The sequence below is a fragment of the Esox lucius genome, chromosome 5 (genome assembly GCF_011004845.1).
Source record: "Esox lucius isolate fEsoLuc1 chromosome 5, fEsoLuc1.pri, whole genome shotgun sequence".
In the NCBI taxonomy this organism is placed as follows: domain Eukaryota; kingdom Metazoa; phylum Chordata; class Actinopteri; order Esociformes; family Esocidae; genus Esox; species Esox lucius.
The window spans coordinates 34000341-34019263 of NC_047573.1; the positions used below are offsets into that span (position 1 = coordinate 34000341).

Genomic DNA, 18923 nt, shown 5'->3' on the forward strand with positions numbered 1-18923 from the left:
AAGAAGCCGACCCCTGGAAACCACGGTCAGTCGGCCTGGTCCTTTCAAGAAAAAAAAAAAAAAATGGCAGCTGTTGATGTCGACATGCCAATGGAAATAGAGCCACAAATAATCAGAAACGAAGACATTGAGAGGTACAATTATTAATGACTGTATTTCAACTGTTGTTAAGAAAGTATCATTGTTTAGTCTTAATCCGAACATTTTCACTAAACCGTCATAACCTATTTCTACCTACGAGGGGGTAGGTAGCTTACGCGATAGCTACGGTTCCTAGCTAACGTCTGAACCTTTGCTTTATAGTTACCCGCATGTGACTTAATAGCTAATGCTGGCTAATATTCGGTAATAAATGGTCGTCCATTTGCTTGTTTATTTTAAGTTGCATAGTTGTTTTTGTATAAAATGAGTATTACGTAGTACATCGTTTTACAAATGCGGACAGTGCAGTGGCTACATAGCTAGCTACAGTAACTACTGTGTTAGACTTGTTTATCCAGATTTGATAGCTAACGCTCTTGTAGAGATATCGGTACTGTAGCTTATGTTATCTGGTTGAATTAAACTCGTTCACATTTGGTGGTTACTGGACTCTTGCCTTTTCTGAAGTAATGTAGCCAACTAATCAAAGGGGTAATGAAGTAGAGTGCCACCGTTGAACAGACCCACCGTTGTACAACTCGAGAGTTGGAACGTTCCAGAAAACCACCGCTAGCTACTGTAGCTAACTTAGTATGGTTTTGTAGTTTGCTATCCAGCCAAACCCCTTGTTTCTAAGTATTGACAATAACTACAAAGGAATGACAAAATGAGTTTCTCAGGTTTTAGTCATGTACATGTAACCAGTGTTGGGCAACTACAGTTACTAGTTAGTTTCCTTAATGTAACTGGTTACGTTACTTAGTTACTTGCTATAGAAAGTAAGGCGTTGACTAAGTTACTTAGTTGCTTTAAGATAAGTCATTTGATTCTATATTCACGTGTTGGTCACTTATGCCAAGAAGGCACAGATTTAATGAGACGTTCTATAATTACATAGTGAGGTATGGCATAGTCAGTGTCACTCAACAGCATATAACATTAGTGATGGCCAAACGAGGCTTCATTTGCGTTATTTTAGCAGCAGGATATTATGCTGGCAGCACTCAGATTTTCTTTATCACAAAAGCCATAATTGAAATGTATAAAGCTATATAGTTAACAATCTAGTCTGTGAAAAAGTACAGAGAAGAACAATATTGGAACAGACATTAAACATAAAATGACAGGTTAGATAGACAGACTAGATTAACTATATTGCCTTATATATTTCATTGATGGCTTTTTAATTTTTTAGCAGCTAGCATAATATCCAGCTGCTAGAAGAATGGTAATGAAGCCTTGAATGGCCATCACTATATAACATTAGCCTGTCAGTCATTATACAGTAACTGACCAATCCTATTATCTCAAGTAATCGTGTACCATAATGTCAAATGATATTTGCGTTTAGTCCTTTATTCAAGAAAATCAATAAATTATTTTGTGTGGTGAGTGCCTCCATGTTTTCAGACCAGGCTTATTATACAGTCTATACAGGTGCTGGTCATAAAATAAGAATATCATCAAAAAGTTGATTTATTTCAGTAATTCCATTCAAAAAGTGAAACTTGTATATTATATTGATTCATTGCACACAGACTGATATATATCAAATGTTTATTTCTTTTAATTGTGATTATTATACAACTAATGAAAATCCCCAATTCAGTATTTCAGAAAATTTGAATATTACTTTAGACCAATACAAAAAAAATATTTTTAGAAATGTTGGCCAACTGAAAAGTATGAACATGAAAAGTATGAGCATGCACAGAACTCAATACTTAGTTGGGGCTCATTTTACCTGAATTACTGCAGCAATGCGGCGTGGCATGGAGTCGATCAGTCTGTGGCACTGCTCAGGTGTTATGAGAGCCCAGGTTGCTCTGATAGTGGCCTTCAGCTCTTCTGCATTGTTGGGTCTGGCATCTTCCTCTTCACAATACCCCATAGATTTTCTTAAGGGTTAAGGTCAGGCGAGTTTGCTGGCCAATTAAGAACATAATTGTCCTTAAACCAGGTACTGGTAGCTTTGGCACTGTGTGCAGGTGCCAAGTCCTGTTGGAAAATGAAATCTGCATCTCCATAAAGTTGGTCAGCAGCAGGAAGCTTGAAGTGCTCTAAAACTTCCTGGTGGACGGCTGCGTTGACCTTGGACCTCATAAAACACAGTGGACCAGCACCAGCAGATGACATGGCACCCCAAACCATCACTGATTGTGGAAACTTTATACTGGACTTTAAAGTGGATTATGTGCCTCTCCTCTCTTCTTCCAGACTCTGGGACCTTGATTTGATGCAAAATTTACTTTCATCAGAGAACATAACTCAGCAGCAGTCCAGTCCTTTTTGTCTTTAGCCCAGGTGAGATGCTTCTGACGCTGTCTTGTTTAAGAGTGGCTTGACACAAGGAATGCGACAGCTGAAACCCATGTCTTGCATACGTCGGTGTGTGGTGGTTCTTGAAGCACTGACTCCAGCTGTAGTCCACTCTTTGTGAATCTCCCCCTCATTTTTGAATGGGTTTTGTTTCAAAATCCTCTCCAGGGTGCGGTTATCCCTATTGCTAGTACAATTTCTTTCTACCACATCTTTTCCTTCCCTTTGCTTCTTTATTAATGTGCTTGGACACAGAGCTCTGTGAACAGCCAGCCTCTTTAGCTATGACCTTTTGTGTCTTGCCCTCCTTGTGCAAGGTGTCAATGGTCGTCATTTGGACAGCTGTCAAGTCAGCAGTCTTCCCCATGATTGTGTTGCCTACAGAACTAGACTGAGAGACCATTTAACGGCCTTTGCACGTGTTTTGGGTTAATTAGCTGATTAAAGTGTGGCACCAGGTGTCTTCAATATTGAACCTTTTCACAATATTAAAATTTTCTGAGATACTGAATCTGGGGTTTTCATAAGTTGTCAGTTATAATCATCACAATTAAAATAAATAAATACTTGAAATATATCAGTCTGTGTGGAATGAATGTATACATTATACAAGTTTCACTTTTTGAATGGAATTACTGATATAGATCAACTTTTTGATGATATTCTAATTTTATGACCAGCACCTGTATGTGCAGACTTGAATATTAGTTCCTTTGTGGTGAACTGACAGCTATGGCATTGTTCATTTATAAACATACCTTCTCAAATGGAAAACTGCAATTTGAAATCTCTGCAATAATGTGCATAATTCATTGTGTGATAAGATGGCACGTTGTTGCCGTCTGTGGGGATTTGTGATTATTGCAATGAGTGTGGGAGTTCGGGCAGTGTACTGTAATGCAACATGCCTAACATGACTGGTTACTCGCGTCAATGACTCTGCCTCATCATTTAACAGCAAAACATGGTGTCAGAAGTGGTCTTGGCAAACTTGGGCGTATTCTTCACGTTTACAAATATGTTGTGAGTGAAGCGGATTGAGTAAACTTGAGCTGCATTAAGTTTTCTAGTTTGCAGATAGCCTAGCCTGAGAGTTGTTAGCTAGCTTGTAGGGGCGCTGATAGGATATTTTACAAACTATTGCTATCTGCAGACCTGGGGCTCCGATAGTGGCCAGTGGCTGCGCAGCCTCTACTGGTCACTTGCGACTTACATCACCTTGCGATAAGCCAGAGGCTCCATGCATGAAGGTAAAGGTAATGTCACTGTACAGTACCTGAGAAAAGTTTTATATTATAGACAGACATTATTAAAGCATTAGACTGGAAATAACTTGTGCACTGCTGAAAGCATGGTTGGTTGAATTTGTCTAGCCATATTTTATTGAAAATGTGTGTGTGATTAGCTCCTGATAGTAATCTAAACTGTTAAAGACCCTATAGAATGGCACTCTTCCTTGATTTTATGAGACATCAGCGCTGGTGAGGAGATGCCACAAATGCACGATAGCCTTTGAATTATGTTTTTCAGTGTAGACTAAATCCGAGAGATTTTCCTCAGAAAGCAATTCTCTCCATAAAAAAACCTTCAATGCGTTATTCTGATGATAGTGTTAGAAAAGTGGGCAAAACCTTGTGGTCCCGGGGTAAACGTTGGAACAGCTGATTGTACAGCAAGGCTGACAAGTGGCATTCAAGTAGTATTGGTTTTCAGTTTTTCTCCCCACAAGTTGTCTTTCAACCGTATAATGCAACACTATCAGCTGCTTGTTCACGATACAAGACAGAGGAAAAGAAAACATTTACTTTACTTACCAATGTGGCATTCTCTCTCTCTCTCCCAAATACTCCAGCCATGTAATTATCCATTCTTGAAATTAAATCTCACACTTGAAGGTCCTCCTTACCCCAGGAATATGCACGAATATTAATGGTTTGTAAGAGTGGTATTACAATGTAAGGGGACGCGCAACAGGAGTAATCCTTCCTGGCCAAAATCACACAACAAACATTGCCCATTGTAGAACATAATTCTTTCCAGCGATGTAATCCACCATCAGGGTTTTTGCTGGCTCAGAATTAAGCAAAGGTGGTACCACAACCGCCGCTACCCCGCGCTCAACCAGATACCCCTCTGATATACTTTATATATAATCTGGATACACACGATTACAGTGTTAAATCTACCCTGTTGTCCATGTCAAGTAGGGCAGCTAATGCACACTACAATGTCCTTCCCTAAGACCAACAAAAATACAATATCTAGTCTTTATATAACATGTTACATATTATTTTATATAATTTTTTTTTTTAAACATATGTAGAATTTTACCCTTGTTTTTTTTTGTTCTCTGCCTGTCCAGTACTTGTAGACATTTATATTGGATTTAAGTGCATCCAGCCTATAGTTTCTGATTAGCTGTTTAATAAGCCCACAAACACATTGGCTCCACAATGCTTGTAACATACAGAGCATATCCCCTCTTTTCGTTGCTATGTTCCTGTTAATTTGACTTGCATTAAAAATGCAAGTGAACTGTATATATTATAACCATGATTTTATTTTTTGTTACTTCCTCCATCCTTGCCTTGACGCTACATCGTTTATCCACCTCGCTTGACGTCTTTCAGCTGTACTTGGCTATGCTGCTTGCGCAGTGTCACATTCATATATTTATATTGTTAGTGACATATATACATTAATTGTATATTGTATATACAATGTTGTTGGGGACAGTAGCCTACATACCCTAATCTTATCATCTTCTGTCTCACAAACTCTATTGGAAAAAATCGGTGATCCTACTAGACATCATCTGAAACATTAACGGATGTTCAGCAGTTTGGATGTAGTTTAGGCGTTAAGTTGTACTTAAATATTTAGTCATGGTTGGGTGTAAAAGAACTGGACTACACTTGTTATTTCGACATTACTCTGTGATGTCAGGACGTGTTAGGTCCTGTATGCGAAGTTGTTTGATCGTTGACAGTAAACCAAGAAATCCGAACTGCTCAAACGCTATTTTTTCTATACAACCATATCTGTATATCGACCCACCTAGGCCCATATAAAATAGCCCAATTGTTTGGGAAACCTACCCATCTGGCAACCCTGCCAATATGAAAAAGGTTGCCTCGCATTCACATTGCAGTATTTCTCTGGTAGGCTATTTAGTGTATGAGCGGCAACCTACGTTTTACCATGCCGACCCAGAGGCGGTGCGAGATTTTGGGAAGACGGCCGCCTTTGAGTTTTATAATTAGGAAAATCCCTGACAAAATTACACTTCATGGTGATCTGTTACCAACATATACAAGAGGAGCCACCTTTCTAGAGGGAATGCAGACATGCTGTTTCCTCCATTATAATATCAGGCTTCTCAACTGGAATAACTGACTTTATGGGGGGAAAGTAGCTAAAAATATATACATAGCTCTGAGTTTACATTAGCCGGCAAATGTTGGTATATTTCTGTGGGAAAATATTCCAAATAAATAGATTCATCATCTTCCGCTTATCCGGGGCCGGGTCGCTGGGGCAGCAGTCTAAGCAGAGATGCCCAGACTTCCCTCTCCCTAGACACTTCCTCCAGCTCTTCCGGGGGGATACCGAGGCGTTCCCAGGCCAGCCGGGAGACATAGTCCCTCCAGCGTGTCCCAGGAAGGCGTTCCTGAGGCATCCAAAACAGATGCCCAAGCCACCTCAGCTGACCCCTCTCGATGTGGAGGAGCAGCGGCTCTACTCTGAGCTCCTCCCGGGTGACCGAGCTTCTCACCCTATCTCTAAGGGATCGCCCAGCCACCCTGCGCCTAGAAATTCTGTCCATAAAAACTACGAACAGAACCGGCGAAAAAGGGCAGCCCTGCCAGAGTCCAACATGCACTGGGAACAAGTCTGACTTACTGCCGGCAATGCGGACCAAGCTCCTGCTTCGGTCGTACAGGGACCTGACCCTTAGCAAAGGACCCAGGACCCCATATTCCCGAAGCACCCTCCACAGGATGCCGCGAGGGACACAGTCGAATGCCTTCTCCAAATCCACAAAACACATGTGGATTGGTTGGGCAAACTCCCATGAACCCTCCAACACCCTGTAGAGGGTATAGAGCTGGTCCAGTGTTCCACGGCCCGGACAAAAACCACACTGTTCCTCCTGAATCTGAGGTTCTACTGATGTTATAACTGCGCTAATTTAGCTACCTACCGTGTTCTATTTATTACGGTTCGCTGCACTGACAGCACACTACTGTGTATGGATGGGTAATGATTTAAATGCCCAGGATGAATTTAGTTTAAATATGCTGCGGATTACTCCCTGAGCTTTGGGGCACCAAAACAAATGGTGTTTGAGACAGCCCTAATTAAAAGCATAATGAAGAATACAAGAATGTGGTTGTACCAAAGGTCTTATCATTAGAATACAAAAAACTATTATTTCAACTCGGTCTATAGATTTTCGAAATGAAAAGTAGATTACACCACACTTTTATATTAACCGCAGATTAATTCATTACATTTTTTTATTTTAATGATATTTTGATGTGGAAGGTAAAATAAGGAGCATTATCAACCAATTTGTGAAGAGCAGAGGATTTACATAATTAGCCGTATATAGGCAGCCACGGATGAATAACATAAATAGCCATATCTGTGCCCTTTAGTGCTATGCATTTAAACAATTTCAAATAATCCTTTACAGTAGTCTAAATAATGAAATGTGCTGTTTAAGTGAAAAATCTGACAGATGATGGGATGTTTGATATTTTGTTTCTCCCCCAATGAACAACAGTAACGTGTAATACGTTTAATTGTTGAGGATATTGTTTGCATTATGTTTCAATAACAATTTGTTGAATAGTCAGGGATATTGTTTATATTTCAAAGATTATAATCTTTCACATATAACATGTTGATAAGGGCATGACATAGTGTTAGAAAGCTAGCCTTCTCACTGCATTTGTCTCTTTGTGTCTCTTTGTGAACTTACATGTCAATTTGTTTGTGTTTCCTCTAGGGAGGCTGAGGGTTTTAAAGAGAAAGGAAATACATTCTACATAAAGAAGGATTACTCCGAGGCGTTTAACTACTACACAAAGGCCATCGGTGAGAATGCAACACTTGCTTTGTACCCCATTAAAAGTCACAACATTTATATTTTAGTCCTTTAGTAGACGCTCTTGTTTGGAGCGACTTACACTTCGTACAAATACATACATTTTTAAAGTGTAGTAACCATGTGAAGGACAATTGAAAGAATTGTGAAATTATATTGAAAGGAAAAGAAAATGTCACTTGGTCAACCCAGGTGGCTTAGTGTTCTAAATGGCCTTTTCATAACAGCAAGCTGAATGCAGCAGTGCAGGTGCTGGCCTTGCCTGCACTGCTAGCTGAGGAGTGGATGGGAAGCCCCAGGTTGATGTCATTTGGACAGAATTGCCTATGGAATGGAGTGACATTCTAAGGCGCTAACTGAGGTTGTCTGGTGAGGGAGCATGACCTACCAGAATTTGTGGTTTGGAGAGCAGTGTGTAGAAAGTGGCTTGGCACTCCTATCTGATGGGCGTGGCAGGGATGACACAGGACTGTATATACTACTGGATATGACAAATAGGGAAGGAAGAGTAGGAAGGTTAACAATACATGTTATTTGATGAGAGTTGAACACAGCTAAGAACTGCCAATTTTCTTTCAGTATCATGGTAATAGTTTTCTTTGGATTTGTACACTGTTGTTTCAAGGTAAATCTTTACAGGTCTGACTTTAACATTGGGACGATAAATTTTTTGTTTTTGGGCAGATTCATGTCCTAAAAATGCAAGTTACTATGGAAATCGGGCTGCAACCCTTATGATGCTGTGCCGCTTCCGAGAGGCCCTGGAGGACTCCCAGCAGGCCGTGCGGCTTGACGACTGCTTCATGAAGGTCAGTTCAGCTAGATTTCATTAGGAAATTAATTGTCCAGATTAACAGCTAGACAACATCCGTGTCATATCGTCCTAACCTTAGGTACATGCTCTCTCGTCTTTGCCTTTCTGCACAGTGGGGGTGCTGTGTGTGGTGGGAGGAGCTGGGAGTGGCATTTTTGTTGCTAGGTTCCATGTCATTAGGTAACATTTTGTTACTTTTGTTCCACTCATCTCTCCTGTAACCTTTTCCAGGCAAACACCCAACTAGGTAGCAAGGTATTTTACTACTATTCTAAAACTGTTTACACAGCTTTCTGTAAGTACTGACTGCACCATGTTTGTTTCTTAAGTTTGAACACAGGTCAAAACTTTAAAACACAGATTTTTGGAGGGCCTGGATTGTCAAAATTTTTTAATGTGACCTCTGGGATATTCGTTAGACCCCTTTACTAAGTATCATATTCACAAATATTCAGGTCCTTCACCCAGTACTTTGTTTAAGCAATTTTGGCAGCGATTCTCTCAAGCTCTGTCAAGTTGGGTCACTATTGAGCATTTTCGGGTCTCTTCAGAGATGCTTGATCAGATTGAAGTCTGCGCTCCGGCTGGGCTACTCAGAACATTAAAAGAATTCACAGACGAAGTCACAACTGCGTTGTCTTAGCTGTGTGCTTAGCATTGTTGTCTTGTTGGAAGATGAACATTTGACCCATTGTGAGAACCTGCAGCAGAGCCCCAAGGACATCGTCAAGGATTTGTCTGTACTTTACTATGTTAATCTTTTCCTAGATACGAACTGGTCTCCCAATCCCTGGCACAAAAAATAAATATCCCCAAAGCATTATGCTGTCACCCCCATGTATCCTCATAGGGATGGTATTGGGCAGATGGTATTGAGTGGTACTTGGTTTCCTCCAGATGTGACTTTGTCTCAATATGTCTGTGTGGCCAGCTCTAGGAAGATTGATAGTTCCTCCTTCCATATAAGAAGGATAGAGACCTGTGAACAGTGTTTTTGGGGACCTTCATCAATGCATCAAAGAAATATTTTGGTATCCTTCCCTACATATGTGCCTGGTCTTGATACTAATTTTAAAGTAAAAATTCTTATTTTTGCTTGTCCACGTAAGCTGGAGCCGGCCAAGAAGAAAGACTCAATGAGAGGCACCGCGAGCAAGCGACCAATGTCAAAATTGCAGTGGTTAGAGAAGCAGACTGCCACATAGGAGACTGGGTATCAAATCTGGCCAGGGACAAGAAAGATCTGTTGAGGATAAGGTGGCTGGAAGGAAGGGAGAACTCCCATTCTTTTCCTCAAAGTAACTAGCACCGCTTGCCAGGAAAATAGTTGCTAAAAAGCTAGCTGATGGATGTAAACGATGTTCTCCCCTAACAAACATAGTGCTTGGGCTGTCACAACTAAGACATTTTAGTTGACGATTGTCACACAGATAATTGTGATTAACGTATTTTAAATTTAATGCCACTATTTTTGTATAAGCCTAATAATAATGTAAAAATACACGTGGTGGATTCTGAGATGGTCCTTCAGATTTGTGTTGTTCGTGCTTTTGAGTGCCACCTTTCTGGAGCAAATTCAACCATTCGCCTCCACATCACTGGGCTCTCATTTGGCTTAAAACCAAAATGCGCCCGGAGCAGTGTCGTTGTTTGTCTTTGGAACTGCCACTAAATGAAATGTTGTTAACGATTGCGCTTCACAAAATGCAACTGCTAAGTGATGATCATCACCGTTTCCTGCCCATTGTGATGATTCGTTTTGTTTTCAAACGTAAATATGCAATCGGACGACAGATTTCTATCCATGCATTTAAATGGCCATTATCTAATTAGAGTGACAGCAATGACAAAATGTACTTATTTTACACACGCTTGAGTTTCTTTTTTGTTGATCAGAGTTGATAGGCAACTGAACTAGACGAATATGCATCTGTCTGCAAATTTTTTTGTTGTTGTGAATTACATAACATTGCATTGTAAAACTACGTTTAAACATACTCAAATTAAGAACCAAATTAATTTCAGTAAATTATATCTGCCTTAAACTTTCCACAGAGCTGTCAAACACACTTCTGCACCCCTGGGTTAGACAACCTAACTGATGGAAACCGATATAATTCACATGGTATTTGTTGACAACCCAAGATTATGTGCAGATTCTTTTATTTATATACAGTATTTATACATACAGTATTTTACACCCCTCAAGTAAGTACACCCCTCACATTTTTGAAAATATTTGATTGTCTTTTCATGTGACTACACTTTAGAAATTACTTTGCTACAATGTAAAGTAGTGAGTGAACAGCTTGTATGACAGTGTAAATTTGCTGTCCCCTCAAAATAACACAACACACAGCCATTAATGTCTAAACCGCTGGCAACACAAGTGAGTACACCCCTAAGTGAAAATGTCCAAATTGGATCCAGTCTGCTTGTTCCTGTAATCCATGTCCTTAGTCTGCTTGTCTTCAGCAAACTGTTTGTGGGCTTTCTTTAGAAGAGGCTTCCTTCTGGGACGACAGCCATGCAGACCAATTTGATGCAGTGTGCGGCGTATGGTCTGAGCACTGACAGGCTGACCCCCCTCAACCTCGGCAGCATTCATATGTCTATTTCCCAAAGACAACCTCTGGATATGACGCTGAGCATGTGCACTCAACTTCTTTGGTCGACCATGTCGAGGCCTGTTCTGAGTGGAACCTGTCCTGTTAAACCGCTGTATGGTCTAGGCCAACGTGCTGCAGCTCAGTTTCAGGGTCTTGGCAATTTTCTTATAGCCTAGGCCATCTTTATGTAGAGAAACAATTCTTTTTTTCAGATCCTCATAGTTCTTTGCCATGAGGTGCCATGTTGAATTTCCAGTGACCAGTATGAGGGAGTGTGAGAGCGATAACACCAAATTTAACACACCCGCTCCCCATTCACACCTGGGACCTTGTAACACTAACGAGTCACATGACACATTGGGCCCAATTTGGACATTTTCACTTGTTGCCAGCGGTTTAAATATTAATGGCTGTGTGTTTAGTTATTTTGCTGGGACAGCAAATTTACACTGCTAAAATGTAAATAGTGAGTGTACAGCTTGTATAACAGTGTGAGGGGTGTACCCACTTTTGTGTATTAAAAAAAAAGTTTTTAGTTAGTCACCAATTGTGCAAGTTCTCCCACTTAAAAAGATGAGAGGCCTGTAATTTTCATCATAGAGAGACAAAATGAGATTTTTTTTTCTCTCCAGAAAATCTAATCTTACGGATTTTTTTCTCTCCAGAAAATCTAATCTTTTATGAATTTATTGGTAAATTATGGTGGAAAATAAGTATTTGGTCACCTTCAAACAAGCAAGATTTCTGTCTCTCACAGACCTGTAACAACTTATTTTAGAGGCTCCTCTGTCCTCCACTTGTTACCTGTATTAATGGCACCTGTTTGAACTTGTTATCAGTATAAAAGACACCTGTCCACAACCTCAGTCACACTCCAAACTCCACTATGGCTAAGACCAAAGAACTGTCAAAGGACACCAGAAATAAAATTGTAGACCTGCACCAGGCTGGGAAGACTGAATCTGCAATAGGTAAGCAGCTTGGTGTGAAGAAATCAACTGTGGGAGCAATTATAAGAAAATGGAAGACATACAAGACCACTGATAATCTCCCTCGATCCGGGGCTCCACGCAAGATTTCACCCTGTGGGGTCAAAATGATCACAAGAATGGTGAGCAAAAATCGTGGATAACACAATCGCATCTAGGAAAACAACATATCGTGCGAGTGACCATTTATGTGCATAATCTTTATGTAATGGACAGTTTAATTTATATTTTCTTTATTTTTCACTTTTACTTTTTTGATTAGCATATAGAATATATAAAACACTTATAAATACATTAAATATGCATAAAACAATGTGTTTTTATGTTTTTATATAAAAAAAATCTTCATGCAATTAACCGGATCGACGCTTGGATGGCTGAAATTAGCAGGAGTTCGCGAATGTGGAACCGCGGATAGCTGGGGGTTTACTGTACAACATATTTTAAGAAGGAAAATGTGCCAAACTTTGATTCTTTGCATGTTTAGGCTATAATCAGTCAACTGTCAATGGTGACAGGGTTCAGTTTTATTCATTTATAATACCCTTCAAAAGAAATGTCTAACAGCCTTTGTTTGAACTAGTTACTGAATTCAGCCGCCAACCACAGACTCCCATAGATTCCCACACACGCACTGTACCTGCATGATTTGCTGTTGCTGAGGGCTGGGAGGTAGTGGATCCAGCCACTGTGAGGCAAAGGGCGGGGGGGTTGCAGTCTTTTGAAATTTAAACACGCTATTAATTGTCTATAATCAGTGCTTTCATTGCGTGTTTTAATATTAATAATATTATTGAAATTACATAGTTATGTTCACAGTGATATATTAGGGACAAATCATAGTTTTCTCAGGATGGGGGGGTCGTGTCCCCCCTGTTCCCCCTGGGATGTCGATGATAGAAAAATATCTACTAAATGATGGAGACTCAACCGTCGCTAACGGATATACAGTAACCCCTTCAACACAAATCTTCCGCTTGTTCCTTGCTCATCTTCACCTTCATGGCTAAAGGGAAAGGTGTTTCTATACTAGAGGGGGCTCAGTGTGGTTGAACCGGAGGTGTAGTGGTGCTCTCTGAACTTGTATCTAAGAAATATATTAGATACATTTGCAGGCATCATTCCTTTACCTGCAATATGAAAGGCAAATGTCTGCTCATCTGTGTTAGAGAATGGAGAGAGAACAAAGAATGGAGCAGAGGGATACATAACGTTGTCTTGCTATGTTACTGAGATAAGCAGGCTTTCTAGTTTTAAAGAAAGATTACAGCACGCTGGGTAGTTAACATTAATTTACCCACAGACCAGTTGCTAGGTTACACAGTTGTGCTCAAAAGTTTGCGTACCCTTGAAGAATTGGTAATATATGTACCATTTGTAAAGAAAACATTAGTGAGCAGGCAAAACATATTTTATTTCTTATGGGGTTCATATTCACCTGTAGGTGGCACAATCATAAAACAAAATATGTCAACAAAGAAACAAATATTCCACTTCTTAAGTGATTGAACAGTACTGACTGGCATTTGCAAGGCTTTGGATATCTTTTTATATCCCTTTCCATTTTTATAAAGTTCCATTATCTTGCTACACAGGTCTTGTGACCGTTCTTTTCTGCTCCCCATGGCTCCGTATCTACCTCTCCCCCTGCATTTGTAATTTTGATTAAGTTGCTTCAAAGTAACGGTCCTTTTCCATGTGGTGTTTCCATTATTTTGTGCAGCTACAAGTGTGACTGCACCCCAACTACAACCATCAGTTTTAACTAGAAAATTTTGTTTTCCTTCTGCAATACAGGGCCATCTACGAGAGGGCAAGTGTCACCTGTCGCTGGGCAATGCTATGGCAGCCAGCCGCTGCTTTCAGAAAGTTCTTCAACTGGAGCCCAGCAACAGCCAGGCACAGCAGGAGGTGGGTACTACAGACCTTAGATGAGCAAAGTGAAATTTATGCAGAGTGGATGTTGAACAGGCTTTTTTACTGACCTCCTGAGCCTGTGCATCACTATTAATGTTTGTCATTTTATGCTTCACGTTGCTCCTTACTTTGATTGGAATAATGTACATCTTTACATAATGTTGAGCAGCAAAAATAAAAATCCTGCAGCTCCTTAATCAAACATTTCCTATATAAATGTCTACTGCTGCTTCTTCCCTGTAGTACAACTTTAACTTGATGTAAACTGTAATGGCATTCTGTTACAAAAATAAGATGCAGACAAGCAGTTGTAGTAACATAGTAATATTATTTTTTATTAGGAGTTAGATTGAGCCATCTAAAACATACATCCCCACAGGCAAACTCTGGTTACCTTCAGGCACTGAGAGGCTACCCAGAAGTGGAACTATTGCAAATAATGCATAAACATTTTGTGGTAGCCTGCTGCGCAATCACTGTACATTTTGGTAAAGCAGGGTACAGCCAATTGGTCAAAGTGTTGTAACTCAGGCTACAATATTGCAGTGTATCCATGAGGTTACACAGGTACAAATATAGATCTATGTGGAGTTAAAACTAAACTCAGTTTTGTCCCATTGTGTGTATTCTGCATTTTTTCCCCTTTACAATATACACTGCTCAAACAAATTAAGGGAACACGTAATCATCACAGTATAACACCAAGCAAATTAAACTTCAAGGATATCAATCTGTCCAGGTAGTCCAGCTCCTTCAGGATGGCAAATCCATATGTACTGTCGCAAGAAGGTTTGCTGTGTCCTTCAGTACAGTCTCAAGAGCATGGAGGAGATACAAGGAGACAGGCCGTTACACAAGGAGAAGGGCATCAACCCAGCAGCAGGACCGGTATCTGCTCCTTTGTGTGAGGAGGAACAGGAGGAGCACTGCCAGAGCCCTACAAAATGACATCCAGCGTTCTACTGCCAGTGTGCATGTTTGTGACCAAATTGTCAGAAACAGACTCCATGACGGTGGCATTAGGGCCTGATATCCTCTAGTGGGACACCAGCACTGTGGAGCTCGATTGGCATTCGCCAAAGAACACAAGAATTGGCTGGTCCGCCACTAGCGCTCCAATCTTTTTACAGAGGAGAGCAGGTTCACACTAAGCACATGTGACAGACTTGAAAGCGTCTGGAGACGCCGTGGTGAATGTTGTGTTGCCTGCAACATCATCCAGGATGACCGGTTTGGCGGTGGGTCAGTGATGGTCCAGGAAGGCGTATTCTTTGAGGGTTGCACAGACCTACGTGCTAGCCAACAGTACCCTGACTGCTGTTAGGTACTAGGATGAAATCCTCAGACCCATCTTCAGACCATACGCTGGTGGAGTGGGCCCCGAGTTCCTGCTGGTGCAGGACAATACCCGGCCTCATGTGGCCAGTGTGTAGGCAGTTCCTGGATGATGAAGGCACTGATGCCATGGACCTCACATTCCCAAGACCTGAAACCAATTGAGAACCTCTGGGAGGTTATGTATCAGTGCATCAGATGCCACCAAGCTTCACAGACAGTCCAGGAGACACTGATGCCCTGATCCAGGTCTTGGAGGAGATCCTCCAGCATTCCATCCACCGTCTCATCAGGAGCATGCCCAGACTTTGTTGGGAGTGCATACAGGCATGTGGGGGCCATACACACTACTGAGTCACAATGAGTTGTCGTTATGATGTTGGAACAGTTTAGGATTTCAATTGTTTACTTTGATTTTCAGTTTGAGTTTAAATCCTTTCCTCAATCGGTTGGTGATTATGGTTTTCCGTTGACTGTTACGTCATTTTGTTCTCAACGAATTACACTGTGTACAGTAAACATCTTGATCTTTAATATATTGTTTTTCGAGACCCGATGTGTGATTTAAGTTTTCCTTACATTTTTTTGAGCTGTGTATTTCTGAAGTTGCAGCTGCATTCATCCTACTAAACGTTTATCCATTATTTTTCTTGTTCATTCCAATAGCTGCTTTGTTTTATTTCTGCTGTTCATGACTGTGGCAGAGATGTAGGCTACAATCATCACAATCAAATGATGAGTTAAAAAATGAAATGTGAAGGGGGAGGTTCAGCAGCAGGTATGTACGAAAAATAAAGGGAGGCTGAGTACAACCTTTTCCTAGCCACTTGAAAAGACAAGGAATACCTGCGCACAACGTGATCCACACACTCGCAGAAGCTTTCAAGTCCATAGGGCCTAGAAAAACCTATTGGGTTTTTTAAATTAGTTTTCTGGTTTTAAGTATGTTACCTTGTGGTTGTTCCATATCTTTTTGAAATGTCCAGCTCTATACTGTGTATGTATGTTATACCAATGGGAGCAAGTGAGTCGTGCCTGCGTGTGCTATGCACATTTTATGCTGCCTACATTTGTCATAGTCTTGTGTGTCTATGTCCATCAATGATTTTCATGTTTGTTTCTTTTTTGTCATTTGCAGCACAAAAATGCAGCAGCCGTACTGGAGTTCGAAAGAATGGCTGAATTTGGCTTCGATAAGAGGGATTTCAGGAAGGCATGTTACACATTCTACACGACCCCCCCCCACTCACATACACATACAGAAATATATTAACAGTCAGCCCTGTTGTGAGATGGTAAGCTGATGTATAGTCTGCTGCAGGTGGTGTACTGTATGGACCGGGCCCTGGGATTGGCATCAGCTTGTCATCGCTTTAAAATCCTTAAGGCTGAGTGTTTGGCCCTGTTGGGCCGCTACCCGGAAGCCCAGTCTGTGGCCAGGTAAAGAACAATCAGGAGTAAAGGAGGAGGTTGATGGAAAGCGATTGATTATAATCCAACCATCCTTGTCATAGCACATCTATGTCCTATGCCAAAGGACCTAACCTGCCAAAATTAGAAATAAATGTATCAATAAATATATTTATACATTAGAATATAATAATAAATGTATTAATTCATTTAATTTATTTATTTTATATTCATTCCCATAATCTCATAGTTCTGTATATGTATAAGCCCAGAGCAGCAGATAGAATCCAACTGTGAAGATGGTGCATGCTGTTTTAGATCCATGACGCATCCCCATGTTGACAATCACTATTCCTATTTTAAGTACATGCATTGTTTGTGCATAGGTGACGTTAATAATGTGTCTTGAAACTGAGAGGAGTTTTCAGGAAAAACACAATGTCGTTTTCGCCAAGTGAATAGGCTATAAGAATGGCACATCATTGCAGGTCTGTCCCAGGAGTCCTTACATTGAAATGGGTTACTTTCAGTGCCAGTGGATAGGACCAGACTCATAATTTAAGCTATCGTATTTTCCCCAAACCCCTCTTGGTTTGGACTTATGCACTGGTGTTGAAATCAGCTCATTACCCACATCAGAACCCCCGCGAGAGACCCGCAAAGAAGCGCCATTTTTGTAGCCTATTCACTTTCCAAAAACCCCTCACATTTTTTCTATAGGCTAACTGGCATACATTTGCACTGGTCAAAGTAGTACTTTTACCAGTGCTCATTGCTCTCTGGGATTGTTGTTACTTAATAATTACATTCTATGTAATATCTATGCATCAGTCTAGTATAAGACGCAATCTGCATTTATCTCAAGAACAAGATTTCATTCAGTTAAGTTTTTAATAACAAATGTGAATGTGACAGTTTGAGGAACACCACCTTTTCCTGTACATGATAAGACATCCAGTTATAAATCACAGTGCGAAGTGTGGGTGATAGCTATCTACTTTAAAAGTTATCTGTTTGCTCTTGTGAACATAATACTTTTTCATTAGGCTTATCTCGTCTTAGGCTGAGATGACATTGCCCACTACAATATTGGAAGGCAGAGATTTTGCACTAATTATTACTTTCGACATCAAACTAAATAATTTAGCTATCAGTTTAAATGTCAGGCTGAATGTAATCTAACATATCTAAGCCATGGAGGTATATACTAAGCCCTAGGTAAAAAAACAAAAAAACCATTTGAAATCGCTTTCAAAAGTTGGTTAAGGCCAGTGTGGTTATTTATTATCAGCGGTTTACGCTATAATTTTTTTGTCAGCCAATATGGCTGTTAAAGTTAGAGATTTCGGCCATATACAATAGCTACCGGACATACTGTGAGGGGAAATTTTTTTATCCCCTGCTGATTTTGTAAATTTGCCCATTGACAAAGAAATTATTAGTCTATAATTTTATTGGTAGGTTTATTTGAACAGTGAGAGACAGAATTAAAAAAAAAGAAACAGAATAACACATGTCAAAAGTTTTATAAATTGATTTGCATTTTAATGAGTGAAATAAGTATTCGACCCTCACTGCTCACTGCTGAGCTAATGTCTAACAGCTTAATTAGAAGGCATGACTTCAGTTCAAAACTATGAAGAGACCTCAGTCAAACTGCAGGAAAACAAAAGGTTCAATCACTGAGCCGTGAGACAGGCATGAAATTAAAGCAAACCCAGAATATGTAGATCTATATTTGTTGGAACTTCCAAATGAGACCATTGAAATCATGGAACACTCCCCTTTAGAATCTTAAGGTCTCCCCTTTAGAATAAGACCATCCCCAAAGTTGTATAATGGATGGTTATTTTGCGAGTGGATACTACTTTGTCCAGTGCAAATGTATGCCAGTTAGCCTATAGAAAGACCACGAGGGGTTTTTGCGAAGTGAATAGGCTACAAAAAATACAATCGCTTAAATTATGAGTCTGGTCCTATGCACTGACACTGAGATGAACCCATTTCAATGCAAGGACTCTGGGGACAGACCCGCAAAGATGCGCCGGTCTCGTAGCCTATTCACGATTTATGTGCTTAAACGAGAAATAGTGATTGGCAGCATGGGGACGGGCCAAGGATCTAAAACAGCACTCAGGGTCTTCACAGTCTGATTCTCTCTGCTGCTCTGGGTTTGATTGCTATGTCTGAGTTAGTCCGGCCCCCATAAGCTTAAGGACAAGGAAATACAAAAACAAATGAGTAGGGAAATAAAAGATTATGCAAATGTTTATAAA

At 40.3% G+C, this 18923-nt stretch overlaps 1 protein-coding gene across 1 annotated transcript in view; it reads left to right on the forward strand.

The window, feature by feature from the left end:
* The window catches only part of LOC105007721 (dnaJ homolog subfamily C member 7), a 28153-nt gene continuing 9230 nt past the window's right edge, over positions 1-18923 (forward strand). The window contains exons 1-6 of the mRNA XM_010866738.4: positions 1-134; positions 7475-7563; positions 8258-8382; positions 13783-13896; positions 16376-16450; positions 16559-16677. Of these exons, the coding sequence (XP_010865040.2) occupies positions 64-134; positions 7475-7563; positions 8258-8382; positions 13783-13896; positions 16376-16450; positions 16559-16677 (593 nt within the window). The 5' untranslated portion in view covers positions 1-63. The remainder of the gene's footprint in view (positions 135-7474; positions 7564-8257; positions 8383-13782; positions 13897-16375; positions 16451-16558; positions 16678-18923) is intronic.